Source organism: Vanellus vanellus (assembly GCF_965231255.1).
Source record: "Vanellus vanellus genome assembly, chromosome: 3".
Classification (NCBI taxonomy): domain Eukaryota; kingdom Metazoa; phylum Chordata; class Aves; order Charadriiformes; family Charadriidae; genus Vanellus; species Vanellus vanellus.
The window spans coordinates 34,299,701-34,324,517 of NC_138907.1; the positions used below are offsets into that span (position 1 = coordinate 34,299,701).

General features: G+C 40.7%; 1 protein-coding gene across 3 annotated transcripts in view; it reads right to left on the reverse strand.

Annotated features, from left to right (window-relative positions):
- DAAM2 (dishevelled associated activator of morphogenesis 2) overlaps positions 1 to 9,973 on the reverse strand; it is a gene marked incomplete at its 5' end in the record, with an annotated part of 119,359 nt that extends 109,386 nt beyond the window's left edge. The window contains one exon of one of the 3 annotated variants that reach the window (XM_082480980.1): positions 9,791 to 9,973. In XM_082480980.1, the coding sequence (XP_082337106.1) occupies positions 9,791 to 9,964 (174 nt within the window). The remainder of the gene's footprint in view (positions 1 to 9,790) is intronic. The other 2 variants (XM_082480978.1, XM_082480979.1) reach the window with 2 other exon arrangements.
- Between the last annotated feature and the right edge of the window lie 14,844 nt (positions 9,974 to 24,817).

Below are 24,817 nucleotides of genomic sequence, written 5' to 3' on the forward strand. Positions count from 1 at the left end.
TGCTGGCTCTATTTCTACTGGAGAGGGCAGAGCCTGTTACACTAAGTCAGCAGACATCAAAATAGCAGGAACTACATGAGAATGTTGATTCAATTCTAGGAGGAAGGCAGAAAATTGTCTACTCTGTATCCATCCAAGTGGATGGAGCTGGAAAAGCTCCAGAAAGTTGAAGTAAAGATAAATTAACTTGAACCTTCCAGCTAGCAAGTATGACTCCTACTATCAATATCATCTCAGTGTTTTATCACTTCAGCATCCTTCAGACTCAATCCAGAAAGTTCCTGACTCTTCATTATAGCCACAATGCAACATAAAACCCATTCAAATATTTATGATGTCTTACTAAAGAAAAAGGCCACAGTAGAGTTTAACATTTTTTTTTCTTCTTATGTAATGCTGCCTAACACTTGTAGCTATGCCAAAACAAGATAGTGTTATCAAATTAGCTGATAAGTTATTAGAAACATGTGGACACAAGATTTCTGAACAGTAAGCATATCCACCCTATCCATGGCTTAGGGGATAGGATATCATGACAGTTTCCAAGCATTCAGCAGAGGGAAGACAAGATTAACATCTTAGCACATCCATTCTCTAGTGGCAGGATCTGTTCTACCCTTTCTTTTTGCATCCCAAGCTACATATCTGCAGTGCTTCCAAAATCCAGTACTTCTCCTCTTATGCCCTAGATGGACTACATGCATTTTCTCAGTTAGGGAACATCAGGATTATCCTGTTAAAAACATGTAGTCCAGTAAGTAGGTCTTTCTCAGGTGTTTAATGTCTACTGTAAGTAAATCATACTCAGAACACACTCAAACATTCCCTTCAGGTATTCCCACCATGACCACTACCTTTGCCACCTTTCAGAAAGGCAGACAGTATGCTCTGCTCGTGATATTCAGAAGCCAACAATCACCACAGACACAGAAATTACCACACAGGCCAAATTTCAGGCAATGTAAAATAATATAACTCCACTATTGTCTTCAGTGGAATTTAACTGCTTTACATGAGATAATGATCTGTCCATAAATTTTATAGTAAAGCAACAAGACCTACAAAACAGCATATCCCTCCACAAAATTCTTGTAGGTACTTTGGTAACACCTGCAGCTACTTCACACCCAAAATCTGGCACGTAAGCCCAGATCTGGATTTACGTTTGTTGACACAACCCTATTGATTCTCAGACATGGAGTGCAAGACCTGGCTCCCATCTCATGCTCCTCTCACAGCATCTGGGTCTCACGCATTTGCAGCATAGTGACTGCTGCTTCTTACAGAGCTGGTCAGGGAGCTGCCAACCAGCTGCACCTACTGGAAGGGAGCCTAGAGAGACAAAGTGCCAGTGCTGCGCTCAGTGCCACAAGGCTGTTCCTATCACAGGAGTCCATATGTAGATGAGTGTCTGAAGGGGGAAGCTGTCTGCCACAAAGCCTAAAATGTAATACATCTTATGTATTGGGACTTGAGTAACTATAGAAAGCTGCTTGTAGTGATATGTGGGCTAAAATCAGGGACTTGTACACATGTATTGCACATGGGGCACGTGTAAAGCTGACCTGGCATTATGAAATATTTCTCTTTGAAAGCAGGAAGAAAAAGAAAAAAAGGTATCCTGGATATGGACAATTAAAAAGAAAAAAAAACGGTATCCAGGGTATGTACAATCTTGGACTGAAGAACTGCGCTGGACAAAAATGAACATCTGTGTATAACTAGACACACTATGACATGATGAAGAGCTTTTGCCTCCCAATTGCTTCAGAAATCTTAAACCACTGAGTACTTTTTCCATTATTATAATAGAAGACAAGTGCATCTGGGTGCATGAAAAAAGTTAATCTAACAACTACAAACTAAACTAACCCAAGAGAAAGGAAAGGTTTTGTGGCCTGGCCCCCATCAGCGAGGAAAGCAATCTGCTGCCTCAAAGCTTTGTTTTTTTCTGCCTTCAGAGACAGTGTCTTCTACTCAGATGATGATGCTAAGCCTTCTTCCTGAATATGAGCCTCTGGTCATGAAAAATCCAGCTTAGTCTCATCAGCAGTATTTTCTTACAGCCTCCACTGGCGCATTCTCATTAAGTGCAAAAAAGGAAGCAATAATTGGGGTGGGGAGTCTCCACTGAGCCAAGGCCAGCAAAGCCTCCTAGTTTGCTGGAGTCAGAGCTCATCATCTTTTTTTCAAAAAAAAAAAGAAGGACCCGTCTCGAGGTCTTGATTGCATTTGGCACTACACGATCTTCCTGACTGATTAAGTACAGTCATTCATCACAGAAAAGAACAAAGGGGGCAAAGGGGGTGGGCACAGGGAATAAAAGAACTTCCTCTTACGGGCAAAACAGCATAGAGGCACTTTTAAAGTATGGTTGCAGAGAAATTTGCATTGATCAACAACTCAAAGCCACAGGCCTGTCAGAGGTGTAGTCTGAAACTATGATTTACATGCAGGGCAAGTGACACAGAAATTAAATCTCTGTATTAAAAAGAACCCAGAAAGAGGATAGAATTACTCAAAAGACAGATAATTTGAAACCGAAATACTCAAATCTTGGCAACATGCCTGAATTTAAGTGTGATTAAATACTGTTATCAATACACACAACACGTGTTCGAAGTTTGAAGGGAGGACCTAAAATGCATGTCTTTCTAAGCCACAAAATTTCAGTGAGAAACTAAGCACTAAATAAGCTTCAGACATAGAGGACACTTTTCTGGGAAGGTGGTGCTCCACATATACTCTTGCATATCTGTTCTCCAGACTATTACAAGGCAGCTGAGGGAAAAATACAGAACTTTGTTCTCCAGCCCTACCAGCAAACACAGAGAAACACAGCTGATGTCCTCTTGTGCCTACATAGACTAATGTTTAAGGCAGTCTACTTTCACAGGAAAGCCCACAATGGAGGCATTTCTTGTACTTTTTACCCCATAAATACTGCTGTAGGTTGCACAGCCAAAGAGGGGCCTCAAGAACACTGCCACAGCTAGGACTTGCCAAGTTTGAGTGGGACTGGTGATATATGGGAGCACTTATTCAATGTGGTGAAGCCTAGTTTTCATCTGAGGTTTATGTTGTATCCATTACATTAAATGGCCTGCAAGGGAGAACTAAGCATGAAGGAAACTTGCTACTTTCAAGTCAGCTGTTTGCAGTGGGAGCTGCTACTGCAGTTATTTAGGTTTGGATCTTATCTCCCTGTGGCTCTTGATGAAGGTGTGTTATCCAGCGTGTGCCAAATTGATGCCTTGTTCAGAAATTGTTTTGCTTCCTCTGATGAAATAAATGAATGAATTCTCAGATACTTCCATGCTGTACCTTAATCTCTTCCAGCATAAAATTCCGTTTTTGTTTTGTTTTGTTTTCCCCTCAACTTTCTCTACTCTGGGAAGAGAGACTATTGTCACTGAATTTTCTTCTCTGTGGAGGTAGAGGAGAGATGTCACAGAGTAAGCAAAGAGCAGAGTTTTCCCAAACCTTCTGTTACTGATCACTTCATCCAGTGCTACTAGAAATGTGTCCCACTGGTGACCCACTGTTCCTTTGTCTCTGTCTTGAGAGGACTAGCAAAGATCCCAGTCTGTGCTCAGAGTAGACCAACCAACTCCTGTGACATTCTTCAGCATTCTGGCAGGAAAGTGCTGGCAACTATTAGCCTGGAGGGTTGAGAAATCAAAAGAGCACAGCAAAATAAGTGACAGCAACAAATTTCACACTAATTCCATAGTTCTGTTTCAGGACAAGATGAAGACAATGATTTACTTAGGAAGGGATTAGCTAAATAGGCAGAAAAACCAAGTGAGACCCGTGTAGTGGGGGAGGACAGGGAAAAAAGGCAAGAGTAAAAGGTACAGTAAAGCAACAGGTATCCTGCCCTATATATCCTCCTTCCTCAGGTGGTACAAGGCATTAAAAGTCCTAGTCACAGTTATAGAAATTATCAGAGTATTCAGAGTTTACCAAGTTCCTGACTCTGATGCTTGCACTCTCCTGCCACATCTCCTCCTCATATTTTTCACTTTCACAGGAGTTCCTCTGTACAGCTCTCATTGCAAGGAGACCGAAGGAGAAGGAATTAACGTGATCCTCATTTTCTCTCTTCTCTTTACTGTCATAGCCACTGCCATTCCTTCCAGCTAGAAACCTGGGCTAGCTTGTCTTTTATTGAGCCAACTGTGATGCTGTGGAAGCCATTACTAAATATTATGGGATCACAGATGACAATGTGAGAGACTAAGAGTTGAATTTAGGGTTATGTCAGGAAGGGACATAGGTTCCATGTTCTTGTGGTTGGTGTTACAGAGCACTGCAGACAGAAACCAAAGTTAAGGCGTCAGTCATGGTTCCCAGCATGCACTGAATACACTGAAGGTGCTTGATCCTGAGGGAAGGACAGAGCCCTTGATTCAGCACTTGGTTCCATCTTCATTTCATTGCACTCAGGCAATACTACAAGGGAAAATACATTTTTGATTTCCAACAGCCTCATTGTTCAGGAATACATAGCAGTTCCGTGTGCATCTTCTCTACAACAAAAGCTGGGGGTTTGCAGTAGGGTCAGAAAACTAAATCTCTTCAGAGAGAGAGGGAGGAGTGTATGTTGCCTCACCCAAGCAGCAACCCACCTTCTGGCAACTAAAGAATGATGGGACCTCATATGGAGCTGTCATTTCAATGGACAAGCATAAAGGCAGGCCAAAAGACATGCTGGATAATTCTCAAGTTTTCAAATACAGAGTTCATAACTATTTGTGCTACTCCTCAACTGTAAATAATGTAACTTAATTTGGTACTTTTGGCAGCATAAGTGGAAAAGGCTGGGAGGATGGTAAATAGTAATATGGATTAAAAAGCTTTTGTTAATCTATAAAGTCAACAACCCCCCTTATCTAGGGACTCTGATAAAGGAGAAAAAGAAAAAACCAAACCAAAACTAAAAAGAAACAGGTTCAAATGCAACATAAGAGAAACAGACCATGACAGGAGAATCCAGTCAATGTTCCACCTGAGCTAAATATCAGAATGCTTCAAAGGCAGCCAAGACTAAGAGGGGATAACAGTAAGCATTTCTCAAATCTTTCCCAGTGTAAGAATCTAATGTGATGCAGGTAACTCAGACAATAATATTATATAATTCAAGCTTGGAAGCTGTAATAATATGATCAACTTTGAAAACTCAAAAGACAACTCCACTTCTTCCCCACAGACCTTCCATCCTAAAATAGACAATCTTGAACTCCACATTCTCAAATACCATGACCATCTCAACAGAGCCACTAACAAAAAGAATCAAAAAAGAGGAACAACAAAAGCACAAGCTCTTTACACTGCTTGTTCCTCTGTGCTAGAATTCTTTACATTTTTCTGCTTTCCCTGAATTTCCAGCATTTAAGTTACCCTTCTTGGCATGGTCTGGGTTCACATCTGGGATCAGATTGCTGGTATGAGAGAGATCTAGATGGCAAAATCTTTAGCATCAAGCAGCACACCACCCTTAACTGACATGAAGAGTCCAGGACTCTAATACTGAGCAAAGGGAATTGGAATCCACTGTGACAATACACCACTGCTAACAAGTATGAACAAGGACATGGAGAAGTTGTTTCATGAAAAAAATTATTTCCCCTTGCCTTGCAATAGTTCTTCCAGATTCTTCTGCAGTCCCTGTTCAGTCAATAAATCTGTACAAGGAAAAACACATGTGCTTAGCACAGCCATTTTTGCCAGCAGGCACAAAACCAGCTTGGCGCCCGCCAACAGACCACCAACTGCAGCAGCACTTTACTACATGGTAGTATACACGGTGCCAGCTAATAAGAGAAACTAAGGAAAAAAGCAGAAGTGATGCTGTCTAGAACAGCCTTGATGGTAAGGCAGGGACAGTTTTATAATTTATGAGGTACAATGTTATAATTTATGAGGTACAAGACCATTCCACACACTTTGTTCTCTAGAGCTTATCTTCCTTAGCTGTTCATTGAAAAGGAGACAGTAAAGCCAGCTGTTCTGCCCTCTTTGAGTTGGATGCATGAAAGTGACCCTCTGAGGGGCAAAGCTAGTGGTCACAAGTATTTGTTTGCTTTGTGTCTTGTGCATCTAGAATTCTGATAAGGACTTACCTGAATGGTTACCACCGCACTAGTCCCAAGGCAATCCCTGCCAGCGGACAGCCTGAGAGCTAGTACATCTTCTCCTGTCTTAGCCCAAACAAAATCAGACCAAATAACCCTGAGCCATAGTCTTCATTCAGACCTAATCCCTGCACATGTTCCCAATGAAATAAATCATGATTGAATTTGGCCTGCATCAGGAGTAACCCTTGCTATTTTAATTTTCTAATTGAGGAGACAAGGCCTAAAAACAGCATTCAGCTTCAAGTAACTCAAATGCCCGGGATCCATCCTAGTACTGTTCTTCTGTTTGAGGGGCATCAAGAGCAGACGTTTCAGCTGAACTCGGCATCAACTTGTCATTTGACAACCACTGCCTTGGTCAGAGTCTAGTTAAGCAGCTGCTGTTACTCACTTGGTTTGTCTGGGTGCATCTTCCAAACAGAGCAGCCCATGCATGTACATTTGCCTGGAGCCTACACGAGCAAGTTTGCAAGCTCTGAAAGGGTCTTGTGACTCTATCACAAATAGAGGATCCCAACACATTCTTAATTCCTCCTCTTGCAAAATGGACATCTCCAAATTTGCTTTTCATGATATTAATTTAAGGACCACAAGAACATGAGAAGACATGCTTCTGGCCCTCAAAATGTCCATTTTCCTCAGAAAGGCAGGTAGAAACATAGCGAATATTTACTGGACTGGAAAATTCATCACAAAAGAGGCTTTTCCAGCACAGCTAGGCTTACCTCTTCTTCCCATTAACTCTTATGTGGGAAAACGCCCCAGATTTTAACTGCAACAAGGGGAAAAATAAGGCTTTTAAAAATTCATTCAAGCACACCAATGTTTCACTACACCCTTTGCAGAGCAGATGGCAAGATGAGGCTATACCCCCAGGGCCTGCTTCAGGGAGCTAACACAAATGCTCTTCTCACTACAGATCTCAGATGATGTTGGTGTCATCATTCCACTTGGGGATTTGGGTCAAAAGGCTTTACACTCAAATCTGTTTTTTATATAGTACAAGCGCACCTAGAGTAGACCCTAGCGGATAAGCAGTGGGGAGGCTATTACACAGCACACAGCCCTCTCTGGCACTTCCAGGTCACTGATTTACACTGGCGCATTTACAGACTGAATCTTTCTAATCCAATTAAAATCTCATCTGAGCTGTCAATACAGATGTAGCCTGTTATATTTTAGTGTCTAGTAGAACACGCATTAACCCAGACAAACTAGCCCTTCTAGGCAAATTCTGTATTTTGCCAGCCTGCTTTCTAGCCCAGGTTCTCTCAGTCGTAAAGCCCTTACTGCTCTCATGTTACCTGCCTACCCAGGAACTGCTATGGATGTGCATCACCATCCTATCTGAGTGCTTTATAAAAATGTGCGATATACACCATTAACCTTCTGAAAAATAGCATTTTTCTCTCCCAGCTCACTTCTCACATAATGATGGCTAGGGTACTATCATTAAATATAAGAACATGAATATGATCTATTTTCATTTCAATGGCTTCATTTGTTTGAAATGTATATGCCAGTTACAGGCCATCAGCATATTTAGTAAGTTATAACATAGACCAAGAACTCTCAAACTTCAGGGGCCAAAAATTTTTAGATCATTATGTGTACTTGTCATTAATTTTTGCACCAAAAACACTATAAATCATATTGTTAGACTTCCATAAGACAGCTGTGAACTGCTTTGCTACAAGCATGTGGAACATCAGTATTTGCCAGGCGTGAAAAAAAAAACCAAAACTAAAAGCACCCTTAATACCACCACAAACTCTCAAACTCCACATAGAAACTGAAACCCTTCTCAGTAAGCAAAAGCCCAGCAGCAACTAACACACATCTTTGAGTATGACCCAAAGGTAAACAAGTTCAAGTTTTAGCAAGCCAAGTTCAGAAGCAAAGTACATCTGTCAGTGATGTCTTCAGGAAGGTTGGATTGAATGCTTTAATAGATCTTGGTATTGGAGAGTGGTGAACTTTGATACAGCAATTAAAGCTTTGCATGTGAAAACCAATACTTAAGCAGCATCCACAAATTGACAGCAGAGCAGATTACAGATCACACTCTTACTCATGAGAGATAACTGTCACCAAGCAGAATTCTCCAGAGTCAGCCAGCTGCGCTTTCCGAGAGGAATTCAAGTAGTCTCACATAAAAGGCAAACTGACTTAAATGTAGACCAGGATTTTGGGAGATATCTCCATAAAAGGAGATTCCCCATCCGCCACTCAGTCAGAAGCAAGTAGACTCTCTTCTGCTACACACCCTATTCTTCCTGAAACAGCTGCAAATCTTATTGACTCCTTCCCACACCCCTGCCATAGAATACCGCAAATGCTAAAAATTGTCACAGGTGCTAGGGAAGGTGGAAACAGTCAAAGGAAAAGAAATCCATACCAATTTACTACATACACAGCAAGCAAGTTTGGCTGAGGAAGTCCTTGAGCTGAAAACTGGTAGAGGGTTGGAGAGTATCCTGGAAAAGATCACCCCTATGGCAACATCCTATATTCCTCCCTAGGCATCTGCTTTGAGCCCCATCTTGAAATAGGAGCCTAAGCTACGTTGTCAGACCACTGATCTGACAAAATATAGTTGTCCCTATGTTTGGTATGACATACCATAGTTGCCCATATGTTAACCTCCACTTGCATATCCAAATTATAAAGTTATTTTCATTGCTATAGCACTTTGAAGCCATGGTAATGGAGAAAAACTTACTGGGCTTATGTTATAAGTGTAACGTAGAAAGATGACTGGCAAATTCCTCTAATTCGGAGATCTGATATTTTCTGTTCTGTTCCTCATGTCAGTAGCACCACTCAGGCACGTATACACTTACAGATAAGTCACCTTACATAACCTCCAATCTCAGAATGGCAGTGAGATAGCTAATCAATTGCATCAAATGGGTATCACCTTTATGATGCAGATTGCAAAACATCACAGCCCTATGACCTCTGCCTGTGTTTTGCATGTAGGCTTAATAAGAGTGCAAAGACATTTGATGCCAGGCATGAATAGCAAGTGCCTGCTACTGGAATCCATAACATTTACCACAAAAGCAAACAACAAAGTTCATCTGAAATAACTGCTTGCTTTCGTGTTTATGTCTGTTGCTGCAACAGCACCGTCTCATGGTTCAAGGGCACCTGGCAGATGAAACATAATTAGCATAGTCATCTGAGTCTTATACCTCACCAGGACTATGTTACTGACCAACAGAACAGTATCATCCGTATTTTGTAGGCCTGCAAACCCTGAGATTTTCCACTGTACAGCAGATATTATCCCAAAGTTCTTAACAAGAAATTGACTGTCAGGGATTCATTCTCTAGAGAACTTCTGAGGTTCCTTCTAATATGCCCAGTTGTACACCTGGAGACTTGCATAGTGCTGTGAGAATAAATAAGCATATTTAAGCATTTGTTTGTACTTATACCCAGGTGCCACTGTCATCCATCCATGCTGTCATTTGCCACTTTTCTCCCACCAAGGAATTGGTCATAAAAGAAGGGGGGGGAGGGGGGGGGGGGGGGAATTTGAACAGAGATCTTTTTCCTATCCCAAATAAGTCCCTTTACTCCTTCTTTGAAGGGAGGAGTTCATTCACCTCCTAAAATATATCAATTTGCCAGCAGAAACTTACCACAAGTTCAGAGAATCTGGCATTGAGCTCTTCTGCTGGTGGGATTGGGACAGAAAACTCAAGGAATTGGAGGGGGTTGTTGTCCTTGAGGTTGATTTCAGGGAGGTCGCTACCCCCAAAACAACAAAGAAACCCCAGTGCATGACGATTCCTCTTCCGGGGGGCCATGATCATGGTGTATGATGCTATCTTCTGATCATGTTCTGCGGGAAGAAAAAAAAAAAAAAAAACAAAACAAAAACAACAGACATTAAATGATAAGACTGTTGGATCTGTGCAGCTCTCTGCAGTTATAATGCTTATCACTAGTGTAACAGCTGGAAGAGGACAGAAGCATCTAAGACACAAAAGAGCAAAATAAACACTCAAGCTAGACAAGGCAGCTAAGCTTTAATGTGGTATTAGCGTGTTCTTGTAGGGTAGTGTAGAATAACTTCTCCCAAAGTTTCTCAAAAGGTTTTACAGACTTAGTGTGGGATTTCCCAGCAAGTAGATTTACCTCAGTAGTCGAGGTTGAATGCTACCATTGAATGCCAGTATTGGCCTTTCTCTCACTACTACAGTAAAGGAACCAAAGTATCAGAAGCAAAAAGCATATACTGGAGAATTTACCCAGAAGAAATGGAAGAATCCTCCAAAGATACCCCCTTTGATCAAAATGAAACAAACAATGAAATAATGAAGCAGAAATCAATTTTCCACCACTCTGGAGCCAGACCACCAAACACTCACTTATCCCTTTATGGCCAGGACTGTTGCAGTTGGACCGCTTTGTCTATCCCATTTTCAAACACACGTAACTAGTTTGGGCTGCTTTATGTATCCAGGGGAGAAACTGCACAGTGCTAACGCATGCTTTCAGATTTACATTTGAGCTGCCAGATCCCATCTTGACAGGACCCAGGCTTGAGGCGCTTTAGTATCAGGAGCGTAAAGGGAGGCAAAAGGAGGCCTGAAGGAGGAGCTGGGAAGTGACTGATTTCACCACACAACACCATTTTCGAGCAGCCCATCCAAACAGGAAGTCTCCTGCCAGCAGTTTGAAAGGAGGGATCTGTGCAGTCCACGGAGAGCTGCATATTTTGCCCTTTTAAGGGACTTGTTGTTTGACAGCTCAGGGGTTTATTTGTGGTATATTTTTTAAGGACTTCACTTTTTCACTTAATTTGCAGAATATGCCATATCCTTAGAGAGTAAATAATTAAAGCCTGTTGTGAAGTCCGGCTCTCTGGGCACGGGGCAGGGGAGTGGGGAGGGAGGTGGCAGGTGAACTGAACCACAGGATGCTGGATGCTGTATCGGCAGCAACACAGCTGAGCTTTGTCATCACAGCAGCTGCTGCCCTAACCTGCCCCACAGTGCTTTGGCCTGCTTTCTTGCCAGAACAAGGCTGCTTTGAGCTCTCATAAAGACTAAGTAGCTGTGCTAGGAAAAGCACCTTGGACGTCAGTTGCACAGTGAGACTTAACATACTGCGCACAGCCAGAAGCTCTCCAGAGACTTTTTGTGTAGAAACCTGCAGGCTCACTTAAGAAAAAACTAAGCAACAAACAACAGAAAAAAAAAAAAAAAAAAAACAAACAAACCAACAAAACAAAACAAACCACCCAAACCTCCACTCTTATGGCAGTATGTGCTTGGCAGGAATCACCTGCCCTACATGTGCTGGTATGAATTTACCTAGCACCTTTTCTGATGCACTGGAGGGGATTCAGCTGCAACTCTCACGCAGCTGAAAGGAAAGCGAGCCGGTACTAGGTACTGTCTTCTGGCATGCTCACTTTCCTTTGCTCTCCATGCTCCTAGAGCTGGCTTCCAAAGCATGTTCATAAGACCACTGGATTCTTACCAGGAGACGCCAAAGGCCAGCTTAACCCTGGAACTTGTCTCTGACAGTAGTTCTGTCAGCAAAACTAAAATGCCCTCAAATCTAGCACAATGTGCATGGCAACTTCTGTTTCTTCTCAGTGGTGGAGACTTAAGAGACTCAGTTCTTAAAAGATTTCACAAGAGTGCCTCAGAAGAAGTTGAACTTGTCCACCACAGACCATCTTCTCAGGGACTTTATGGTAATCTGGTCATGGATGACATTTGAACCCATTAGTTTGACAAAACTTTGTTTTGGAAGGAACTCAAATCAATGAGCCAAAACTGATTTACATACAATATAACTACATTTGCATCAATTCAGTTGTAATCAAGTTCTGGCTTTCTCACCAACCACGAAAGGACCAGCGTTCTCTGAGCCACGGACAATGAATCCTCCTCAGAAAAATGGCTGAGACACTGAAGTGATAGGACCATAGCATCTTCCTTTATAAGCTCAGGTAAAGACTTTGGTAAGCACTCCTCCAAAAGAGGTACCTTACCAGGAAATGAGTACTACATGAATGGATATGAACGCCAACATTTTCTACAGGGTAAGTACTGCCCTGGTCAGGTCACCACAGATTGTCCTGTACTGACATTTCATCACTCAGCTTTCATCTTAAGCAGGTTCACCAAAGCAGTGGACAGTCAGTCTCCAGGCCTTCTTCATCCATAATGCTGAAAAAAACCCACAAGCTAGTGCTTGTTCCTGTGATTTTTTTTACAAAATCAGCATCTGTTCCTTGGGATCCATACTTGAAAAACTCAAAGTTACTCAGCTTTTTCTACTCTACAAAAGCAAGCAGAGCTCACATGAACAATAAACTTGTATTGCCTCACTTTCACAAAGCATCATTCCATTGCACAACTCTTGCTCTTTAACACTGGCATTTTCCAGGTCCATCTATAAGTGGAATGCAGGAAATTCATACTGACACAGAGGGGTAAAATGACACTTTTGTATTGCTACAACACTGTAACTGTAGATAGGTGAGGTGTCTAGATGCTTTTAAAGTAAGAACAATCGAGGACTGCTTGAGAGGAATCCAGCACAGGTATTTTAGAATTGAATCACTGGGTGAATGAATATTTCTAAGTAGGAGCACCGTCTTTCTAAAGGTTAAGCCTGCCAGTCACAGGATGCTTAGGGGAATTTACTTAAGTTGCACTGTTTATGCTATTTAAGAACTAATTACAACTCCTTGATTTTTGTTGGTGGATATAGTTTTAAACAAAACAAACATTTTCTAATAGCCTTCAACTTAATAATATTTTCCTTTCCTTTCTCTCTCTTTTGCCTTTTCTTTGTCAAGAATCAAATCTGGGGAAAATGTGCTTCCAACAGATGGGGCAGGGTGAGGGGCAACAGAGAAAATGAAGAAAAGAATATCTTTAATTTTTCTGAGAGGTAATTGATAATAAAGCTGTCAAAAAATTTATGAAAATAACAACAGGTGGGTTTTTCATTCTACTAAAAGCTCTATCGCCCTTCAACTTCTTGCAAGTATAGTGATTGTACAAATGAAACATATGCAATTATCTATTTCTATTTATACCTCCAGCGAGAATCAATGGGAAATCTCTCTCTGGAGAGAATCCCACTGTTACACATAACTCCCTTCCACAGCTCTTCTTACTTGTACTGTTTTACCCTTTTGCACAACACAAACAAGTTGCCATCATTTCAACACCTAACCACACACCCGCTACTCATAGCGATCCCCCTCTTGCTTACCAGCCGCATCTGTGGTTCGGCTCAGGTCAGGAGTCACAATCTGGAACTTTGCCCAAGGTCTAATTATAACAACGTCCTCTTCCTCTGACAGGGCGTACGTGTTCATTTCTAAACCATTTGGCCCAGTGACCAAACATAATTAAGCTAATGTAATTTTTCTGAGTCTTATCAGATGATTCAGCCACCCGGGATGGGATCCATGCTAACTGCATATGAGGATCCAATGAGGATTCAATTGCGGGTTCTAAATTGTTTCTTTAGTCTCACTCTTTTCTTCATTCTCATCTCAGAAATTATAACTTTCATGCAAACATATCCTAAATAAGCAATGTTCCACAAACAGTAAGACACCTGAAAAAACTGCTATGCCAGCAGCTCTCCTGTGCAAGGGAGTTGATTATCATAGTTTTTACCTCACTGTCCTGACCTTCACCGCAGTGAACAGCCAAAGCACAACTATAATTAAAATAGAGAAAATTACTTTTCTATCATCACCTTTGGAAAAACAGAAGAAAGAGAACTCTGTGGGTTAACTAAACATACAGAGTCCTAGAAAACCAGTTTGCCACATAAGGAAGCATTAATGGCAAACACTGATGTGCTCACTTCCAGAGCCGAATCTCCACTGATCATCAGACACACAATATCAGTGGATGTAGCCACAGCTCTCCCCTGAGTGGGAAGCATGGGGTTACATGTATGACGCAGAATCACTGTCCACGCTGGCTTATTCTAACAGGAGAGGAAACAAAGTAAATCACTTCAATTTCGCTGTAAATCTGTATCTTTATGGCAGGATAAAGCATATAGATATGATGTACCGTCACAGAAGTAGAAAGAAAGCTGGATTTGGACTGGTTTGCAACATAAGCAAACTCACCCCCCACCCCCAAATTCAACTTAAATCTCTATGTTATTCAACTATTAAATAATAAACCACCAGAACTTCATGGTATTATAACAGCTACCTTCATCGTTGCTTACTGATGATGAAATGGAGAAAACAAGCACCATGCTCAAAATTGTAAAAATATACACATTGGGTAAATCTAAACAGCTCCGTACTGATCGCTATGCTCAGTTCCCTGGACCACATTGCTTCTCCAGCACACAGACAGTGAAACTATGAGCTTCACAGCATGTTCCAATTACTATGGGAATTTTCCATGCATGTCACGTGTAATGTGACAGATGTCAGATGCAATATAAGGCAATTGCAGCATGGTGGATTGGGAAAGGGGCAGGCAAGCAATCCATTTGTATTACTACTGCAGATGCAACAACTCCTTTGGTTTGGATTTGCCACCAGACTAAGGAGTTTCCTGATCTCCGGCACAAAACAGCAACAAAATTACCAACTATTTAAAATTCACAAAGTTAAAACCTTTCTTTCAGGTAAGAGGGTAGTCCTTCCTAAAGAGCACACCTGCTTACTGTGTTGGACAGGAAGGCATCAGACCCAAACCAGATCAACAGATCACAGGAAAGACAATCCTGGAAAACGAGCGGGACCTTGTGCAGCAATAGCCACTCACCATGGCCCACACTTAACAGTACCACCCGAAGAGAGAGCTCAGCTTGCAACACACTGTGCTTTTTGAAGCCAGCTCACAGGTTTTCCCCCCCGCAACACAACAAAATAAGGGTGCAGATCTCAAGGTGGAATAAGGACTCTGCAAGCCAGCCCAGGCACTCAGCTTGGGTCTGTTTTACACACCATCCCATCAAAACTGAGATGGTTAAGAATTTCAAAGCAGTCCACAGACCTAAAGCTTGCTTCCTGCTATAGACATAGTGTTATATATTATTAATATTTTATATATATACTATTAATACTATCTGTATTATACACAGTACTGTATATATTAATACTTTATGTATATACTATTAATAATATATATAATTATTAATACTTTATTTATTTTTTATTCATTTATTTGCCTAGGAAATATGTCCTGAGACAAGAGAAAAGGCAAAGGCTAGTTAAAGACTGTCAGGTGTAACTACATCCATGAACCTACCTAATGCAACGTCTGTCAAAAATCTGTTTATTTTTAATACTTAAGGATACTCAGGATCTGCTGGATGACTAATGACCACTAATATTAGCCTGTTAATGCCCACAAATCCAATACCTCTCACCTGATACCAGCTTATCATGACAAAAAAAGCCTAAAGAACTGTAAGAGGCCTTTCCCTTCTGAAAGACTAATTTGCAACACTTTCTCTGTCTTCACCAGGGAATGAGCAGAAAAAACCTCCACCAAAGAAACCAAACAAAACCAAAACCTGAACAACCAAAGAAAACAAAAAGAAAAGATACCAGCAGGTTCCTCATGTTCCTCCCAATCCATTTATCTATCCAAATTGCATTAATAGAAAAACCGTATTAAAAGAACACAGTCAAATCAAGATTCAAAATACAAAGTGGAAAGAGCAATAAAGCAGTTATAGAGTCAGTATCATAAATATGGCTAGTAATCATTTGTTATTTCTTTACACCTTTTTTTTCCACTGTATAATCAAGTACAGATTAAGAATTTTCTATACCTGACAGAGCTGACTGAACAATCCATTCATTCCTTTACCTGTTAAGAAGTCATTTTATTTTCACAAATCCACACAAAAATTTGCAGGGTCGAAAATAATCTGGTAATAATAATGATAGACACCAAAAGTTGAGCCCTAATTATAATCTTGCATCTCATTTAGATGCAAGTAAAACCACATATCTAACTTTTCTGAATGGCTATGTGACCACCACAAAACAAAACAAGTAAAACTCACAACTTACGTGTTTATCCAGAACAAATATGTCTTTCATCTCCTCCATGTCTAAGCACACAAGTTTTTTGTCTAAGAGGGGAGGCAAAGATGTCCAACTAAACAGCAGCTTTGGAGGTAGAAATACATTTTGCTTAGTGCTTATTGTACCACAGGTTCCCATCCCAATTTATCAATTCCACACTTAACCAAACTTGTCAACAATTAAAACCTTCATGGTGGTCGATCCAACAGGATTGCATACCCCTAAATATGAGCAATCTTTCCGGTTTGAGCACGGTAGTCTGGAGTACCATCTTTCTTTCCTTGGCCTCTCCCAATTATTACTTTCAAGTTTTCTAGTCTCACAGCACTGCATTTCAGTAACATCAGTCCAGAAAGTCTGGACTGTCACCAAGGTTAATTTTCCCATCTTCCTCACCAGGAACCACATTTGTTCTATTCATATACCTCACTAAAGATTGCCCCATTCCCTTCTATTAAAAAAAAAAAAAAAAAAAAAAAAAGCTTCTAATTCAGGCAGGGAAGAATGACACTTTCCAGTTCTAGCCTTAGTTCTCTCTTTCCTTCTTTTCTATCAGCTTTGGTATTATTCTCTACTTTTTTCACTGTTCCATTGCAATATCCTCACTTTCTTTCATGAAAACTCTTAGATTTGGAATGGCTTCTAGTAGCCACTTCCTTCACCTTAAACGGCAAAACTTTTTTTTTTTAAGCAGATAAGGAGAAAAACAATTCTGAAAGGACATCTACTGCATGACACAAGCTGTAAGGACTGCACCACACTTTGTGTATGTTTTATTTTTGTTGCATTGCACTCCATTGTCCCAGCTGTGGCACTGAGGCTCTAGGTTCTCCAGTGCAGGGTCTTAGTTACCTGCTGTTCTGGTTTGACCCAAACCACGACACCTGCTTAAATCAGTTATTGTACAGTGCCAAGTATACTTACTGTACTATACAAATAGTAATAAAAAGAGTAGGTCAGCAAAAAGTAATCACCCAACTGTAATCTAGCCAGGACACAATGGTTCACACCCCAGTAATGATGCTGTTGTGGACACTACTAAATGCTGCCTCTACAAATCCAGTGTGGATAAATTTATATTTTATGAAATAATTGGATTTATGCAATGATTTCCCCTACTACGGCATTAGCTTCACTAGATGGGTTGGTTTGTTATGTCATTGTTCTTCAAATTGCTGTGATTGTAAGAGCTTGTGGGAAATACACTACATCAGAGCAAACATGGGGAAAGAAACCCACAAACCCCACAGATGCCACTCCAGGACCTAATTATAACTGAGGGTAAGACCATGCCACAGAACGTCTTTTCAAACACTCTCTACAATCCCCAGATTTTATGCCTGAAAGCAATCAGGTGCTCAAAATTTTGTTTTTAGGACTTGCCAAGAATGCACTGTAATCTCAGGGCCACGAGTTCAGGACAAAAGACTACAATCTAAATTGTGTCTGTGCTACTTAACAGGGTGGGTCTAAACTGCCTTTTTGGCAATCTATGGATCTAGACAGCAGAGCCCAGGTTAGAGACTCTAACTTTCTTTGCTTTCTTTTGGTTTTGGGTACAATACTGTGATGCAATTTTACAGAAAAGAGTGCCTTGGAAGCTAGAGTGTGAGATGAAGTCTTTATTTAATATAAGAATTCATAGACTGAAAATTAAATAGATTATGATGACATTAGTCAAGCTGACATAGACACTGACAGCCAGAACCAGCATATTGCTCCTTCAGTGCAGAAGACTATTTTGCTCTACAGGAAGATGAAGTCTTGTGCCTTTTACAGGTCTTAAGATATGAAAAGCCTTTAATGTCATTGGTTTGAAACTGGCCCTAATGAGTCATGTCTGTCACTTCTATCCATAAGACCACCTCCCAAGGATGAGACATCAAGACCCTGGAGCCAAGACTTTGATGACCTCAAGAAATAAGTCAAGGATAGAGAATTCTGGAGAACAAGCTGTCTCGCTCAACCCTCTATGCCAAAAGACAGGGAATACTGGGCAGATTAGCCCTAAAGCTTAGTCTAGGGACTTGAAAACTCTGCAATACTTCTATTGGGAAGAGTGTGGTTACGGTACAAGGGATGTCAATCCAGAGTTTCCCAGTAGCCCTAAGAACTGCCACCTTCAAAAGAATGAACATACAAAACCCCATTACTAAGACCGTCCCTGTCTTGTTTCAGTCATTGTAATTTTTCCATTCTGTCATTGCCCAATTATTTCCAGACATGATGTAACTATTTTGCCAGGGGATTTGGGAGTCAAAATGTTGCTGCTGTTGTCATCATTATCCTGGGTGCCTGAGTTTTCCAGACAAAATAAGCAGCTGAGGGCATTAGAGTGCCTCTGCTGAGGGAGAAATAATCTGTAAGGACTGCCAGTGTGCTCCAAGAAAAACAAACAAATGGTAAAGATCCAATTACATCTTCCCAAACTCCAGCTCATTTTCATATGAAATGCTGTTTTCTTATTCAGACAATTAGTAGAAGAATGTTTCATCTGCTGTCCGATGTCATCATGGCATACAAAAATTTATTTCCATTCTAACACTGGGTTCAGGGCCACTACAGGACATTAAAGCTCAACTTGACTGGAAATATACCTTGGTTATAACCACCAGAAACTAAACACTTGTACACCTACATTTGTGGCGTCTTCCCTATTGACAGGCAAATCAATTACCTGTACTGGTAAAATTTTCCTGCTCATTGGAAAGAGCAATTCAGTCTTTATAGCAAATGGGTATAACCAAGGAAAAACCCAACACAGACAACACTTGGACTTTTACATGTTTTTCATAGATGGTGCTGAATCTCTTTCAAAACTAGTGTTCATCAATGCCACCTGGGAAAGCCAAGTTCCAGGCTGCAGATCTGCCATTCAGTATATTTCTACATGTCACTGCAAACCTGTAAATAATAAAGATGGTGGTTCTCAGTTCAGTTCCATATACTGAAAAGCCACTGATGGTGCTGGTAGTTAGTTAAAAGGCTTCTTTAGAGAGTCACTAAATGGAAGAAACAGTCAGTAGATGCACCACAAAGGGAATAGGTCTTGGGATTTTGATGGTCTCTCCACTTTAGACATTGTTTCTGTAGGCCAAGGCATAGACAGGGGGAAAGTGTCACTGATTTTATACACCTAATTTTTAAACTACTCAGATTGTAGAGTTGTCAATTTGGCACCAAAAATAAATCTAGAAAATGAAGTTAAGAAAAGGTCATATACAGCATTTTATTTCAGCATTTTTATTTTTGTTCAACATTCTGTCAAGGGATATTCTGGGTTCAATGCCCCGAAACCTCAACATTACGCAAGTAGGTTTGGGTTCCAAGCCAGCAGCTTGGTGAAATTGTTGAACTTTTAACCTAACGTATCTTCATGAAGAATGGATATTTGGAAAGAGTTCTGCTTAAGGATTTTGGGTTGTTTTCTGTGTGTATTTTTAAGTGACATCCAAATAAAATATATTTTCTGGCTGCTGTAATATTTACAGGAGGAGACTTTACACCAACACTGAAAGCTGGTTTCAGAGCCGTGACTTACTGCTTTAGGTTTTGCAGCTGTTAAGTGTTTCATGACATCAGAGTGAACACAGCCTCATCTATATTGAGGTCAAATTCCACAGAGCTGATGTTTTAAGTGACACAGGTAGTAATCAGTTATGAGGATCTGCAAAGAAAGTCCTACCTAAAATCAGCCACCTTCCTTGCTTGGTCAGTGGGTGCTTTTGGCCAACAGCACCATGTTGCAAAGAATGCAGTAAAAGGAGAGACAGGGAGAACCCCCCTAAAATACCCAAATAAGAGGATCTTCTCTACAAAGCGATGCATATCCATGTAGTCTGGAACATATGGTACATGTGTGTGGTGCCCGTGTCAATGGCTACCAACTCTGTTTTACTGCCTTCTCTGGGCTGCCAATAGCAAGTTCTTGTCTCCCGGATTCTCATGGCAAGAGGTCATGCCCGCATCAAGGCCCTTTACTGTTCATGACTAAGAAAAGTTTAAGTACTGAAATATATCTAGAGAAGATTTCCTAGAACTGTATCTGACCAGCACACTGTTCTTCCCCAAGGATAGGTCATTTGCCTAAATGTATGCTCAGATACCCAAAGAAAACAGCAGAGAAGCTGCATACAGCAGATGTTTGGTTAGTCATCTCTCGACTTGTAAGTATCTACAGCAAGTCAATAGCCTGCCCGAAGACACAGCAAGTTCTTTCAGCTTCTGAGCCCAAGCTACTTGCATCTTGTTGACAAAGATTTGAGCATACTCCACAGAAAGCCATACTGCGGTATAAAATTCCCTCAGCTCCCCACTACAGGTGCATACCACAATTAAAAAAAAAAAAAAAACAAACAAAAAACAACAACAACAAAAAAAAACACAACAACAAAAAAAAAACCTGCTTCTAAACAGCCACTTGATCTGGGTAGACAGTCCTTTATACATGATTCAAAAAGAAGGCCCATTATATACAAATAGAAAAAAAGCCTACCCTCTATTAGAGAGGGAACATCTTTATCCCTTTAAGGTTGCAAACATTATTATTATATCCAGTGATGTATGCCTTTCCAGAACTTGTACCAGTATCACTGCTTGTTGTCTCTAGTCCTGTACAGCACTGATTTATTTGATAAACTGTATAGCACCTTATCCAAATCATCACCTGCTGCTGTTTGTTTTGTCTCACCCTTTGGAAGCATATTTAAAAATTACTGAAATATATAAGATGCAAGAAAAATTAATTCTGAAATTTATGGATGGAATATGTATAAAAAAAGGCATAAAGCAGTCATACATTGCCTCCTACAACACGTTCAGGTCTTGGCTCTGCTGCCCCGGTCAGGCAGGGACATTTATAAGATATATACATATTATGCAAGAATATCTCCCACTGCAAGGAAGACTGACATTGCTGTTATCCCCGTTTTCTACTTGCTGTAGAGAAGACAGCCAACCAGTACCAAAACCTTTCCTGTAACAAGAAGTAGCAGCAGCATTTGTCCCTCCCCCCTGCCCAGAAGCCCATTTCAACATGGAAGCACTCTCAGTTTTCACTCAACACTTTGCACCTACCTCCCAGCAAATTAAGTGAGAACTACAAAATATCAGAAGCTCCGAAACATCAAGACCAACTATGTATTTGGACTAGATGGCAAGTCCAAGAAGAAATACATTATATGTAACCCAACAATTTGCATGCAAGCTGCCAGCCTATCACTAATTTTTAACTATTGGCTGTTGGACCAGTAAATATGAGATGAAAACAGCACTAACACTACTGAATCCCCATGTTTTAACTTCTTTTTTCCCCACATAGTCATTCATATTACAAGCAAAGGGTCCACCACACTACAGCGGTGCCTGGCAATGCTTTAAACAGAAAATTGTACAGAGAAGTGGCTCAGTCTCCAAATCTTTGAGAAGAAGATAAATTAGCATATGTATAATGCAAACACTGAGCCCACACCACTAAGACTCTCTTCAGGGTAACCTCTTCCCTAGTGCTTCTTCTGTCCATGCCCTAACATCTGTCCAACAAAGCCTGTAAGAAGCATGGCTACTGTCTAGGAAATGTTCTTCATGCTGGGTTTACAGTGTTATCAGCTATTAATCACAAAAAGCTCAACTGGGATAACCCCAGAATTAGACACATTAAGCAATGTGAGTGTAGAGATGGGAGTCAGTGTGGGAAGTAGTTTTAAGGAACATTATTTTGTTTCCAAGAAAAAGAATAGTTCCTTAGACAGCAGTCAGTCCACAAGGTCTCAGAATATCGTGTTCATGCTGAGATTTCAAACACAGGCAAAAATTTTCTATATTTTTAAGAGGTCGTGTATGATAAGGAAACAATTCATCTCCTACAGGGCCTACTAATAACAGCATTAACTCTCCTCAATTCCCAGAACACATTTCATATCCATATCAAAATTGCAGGACACAGACAGCATCTGCTGGAATACTCCTACAGTAAGAGTTTCTCTCCATTTAAACTGCAATAGTATGACTACATGGCAAATAGTTCTCAATCATCAAACCCCAGCATGATGACCAAAAAGTCACCTGTTTTCCAGAAAGCTGCTCATATTAGGAGTGCCCTCCAAGGCAGTGATTTTCATAGCACCTCAGAAACCTCCATGCAAAAGAGGATGACATTGCCCAAATGAAAAAAAAAAAAAAAACAAAAACAAACAACACCCAATAAACCCACAAAAAAAACCTAAAAGAAATCCCAAATTTAGTACTGGGACTGAATCCACCTTGAGAAGCAGTTTTTCTCATTCATTTAATAGAGAGAAACCAACACTGAGAATATCTTGGAAATGAGATCTCTCTGCCCCTTCTAACCAACCACTCTGGACCAAATAAAGCATTTCTCCAAGTTAGAAGGAGCATCTCTAAGGCCCAAAATTTGAGTTTGTGTTACTAAGTAATTGAATAGAAGGAAACCACTTATCAAAAGATATGGAGCAAAGGGCAAGAGGAGAGATCAGTTTTCTAGCTGGAAGGATGCTGTGCTCTGTGGGAATACTATAGCAAGTCTCGTGCTGTGGAAGGACCTTAGTGTGGACATAATGCCAGTGGGTCAACCAGCCAACAGTTCAGTCAAGAAAATAAATTTATGCCTTTGTATTCAGGTTTTCAAATATTTAGGCTGAGGTCACTCCACAGGAACTCTCTGTTATCAGATACTAAGGGTGTTATATTCTGTAAAGCAAATTATTTCAGACCTTTGCCAGGGAATCCCCCCCAAATCATATTTATGTAGGTAAAGCCAGCAGAAAAAGAAAAAAAAAAAAAAAAGAAAAAGGAAAAAGCAGCATTTTATCCTTTTCTTCAGAAAGATATTGGAAGACATACTCAAAATTCTTTTCAGTTTCTCCAGGCAGTAATTCCAGAGTGAACATACAATTGGAATTAGGTTATAGAGACTTTACAAGAGCCTTTCATTCCTCAGATGAGTGAACAACAAACATTCCCTATGTAGTTTCCTCTCGATGGGTATAACAGACTCCTATTAATGCCGACAGAAACACATAACCTCGTAGAATAAGAGGCCAACTCTTCCAAACAGAACTCAGACTCAGTTCATTTCTGGTGAAATGTCCTTCACTGGAATTGTGCCAGGTGGGCACCCGAGATTTTTATTTTTCTTTTAGTCCTCAAAATATTTTCTCCAAAGGCGCTTTGAGCTGATTTTAGCAAAGTCAAAGTAGAGCATCCAAATCATCATTTCCTGACTCTTGGGGAATGTATTCCAAGTCATATACAAACTTCAGTAGGCGCCAGTATGAATGCCTCTTTTTAACTGCATTCACTCATGCAATTTCTATCATTAAAAAAGGGAAAGAAAATCTGACAGTGCTAGGAGCAGAGCTGGTAGAGAAACTTTCTTCTTTTAATAATGAGATTTAAAATGAATGGTTAGATTGAAGATAAAACACCTTTTCATTTGGGCTGCAAAAATGTTTTCTTCACTCTACTTCAAGACGTGGGCAATGCAGTGAGGCAAAAAGCTAAATCTAAATTGGAGGCAATACTTCACACTGGAACATGAAAGCATACATGTACTCGGTTAGTGTTGCACAGACCTCTTGCCAGGCTGGATGTACTCAAAAATGGTTTAGTTTTCAACCTTAATCCTAACTCTGTGAAAGTGCCTGACGACAGATTCAGAAAAGCAACATATGCCGTATGTCAGTAGTAGTTTTATGCTTCAGCTACACTTCCACACTTCCCCTTAAACCTTCCTTGCCCAGGAATACTCTTCCATGCTGCTTATAACAGCTCAAGTAGCTTGGCTCAAATTAGAAAGAAAGTGAGGGCAGGGCCATCACTGCTACCGACACCACTAAGCAGAAGCTGCTCTCAAGCTGTGCAGATAGTCAAAGCTGCCCTTTCTGTCTGGGCCCTGAGCAGAGCCTCTGCACCTTTACCAGACAGTGCCAGAGCGCAGAGTTGCACATCATGGACACAACCTTCAGCTCTCTCCATCCTGCGCCCCCATCACCACCATCAGCAAAGACGTAGATGCAGTTTGCTCACTGTTCCTCCTCACTCAGACCTTCAACATGTCACAGAGCAGCACTCACTCTGGAGAGGATAACTAACACAAGGTGTACAGGGGTAAGTGTCTTTAGGTGCACACTTTTCCCCCACTGATGGACGAACTTGTTGGGATAAGCCAGTGTTCTCTTAGTTGGTTTCAAAAGAACATTTTATGTTCTTTTCTTACTTCTATTTGCAGATTCTCTTTACCAGCTACAGCTTTGGAGCCCATCAAACAAATTCTCACCTGCCTACCCCTTTTGAGACAACCACATGGAAATAAGCTAATGCCAGTACACTGACATTTAGGAGCTGCCCAACAACCACATATAAGCTGTTCAGCATCAGCCATCCATAAATAACATAAGTGCATTCACAATCCAAGGCACTGTCAGACAGTTGGTGAATAGTAAAAATGTGTCTTCCTGTTCTGCTGGTCAGTTAAGCTCTCACGGGTAACTTGTGAATAAGCATGTTAAAAATGGATAATGGGTTTAGCTGGTAGAACATATACTTTAAGCTCAACTGTGGAAATTGAGTCAAAATTCTAAGCTTCTTTCAGTGC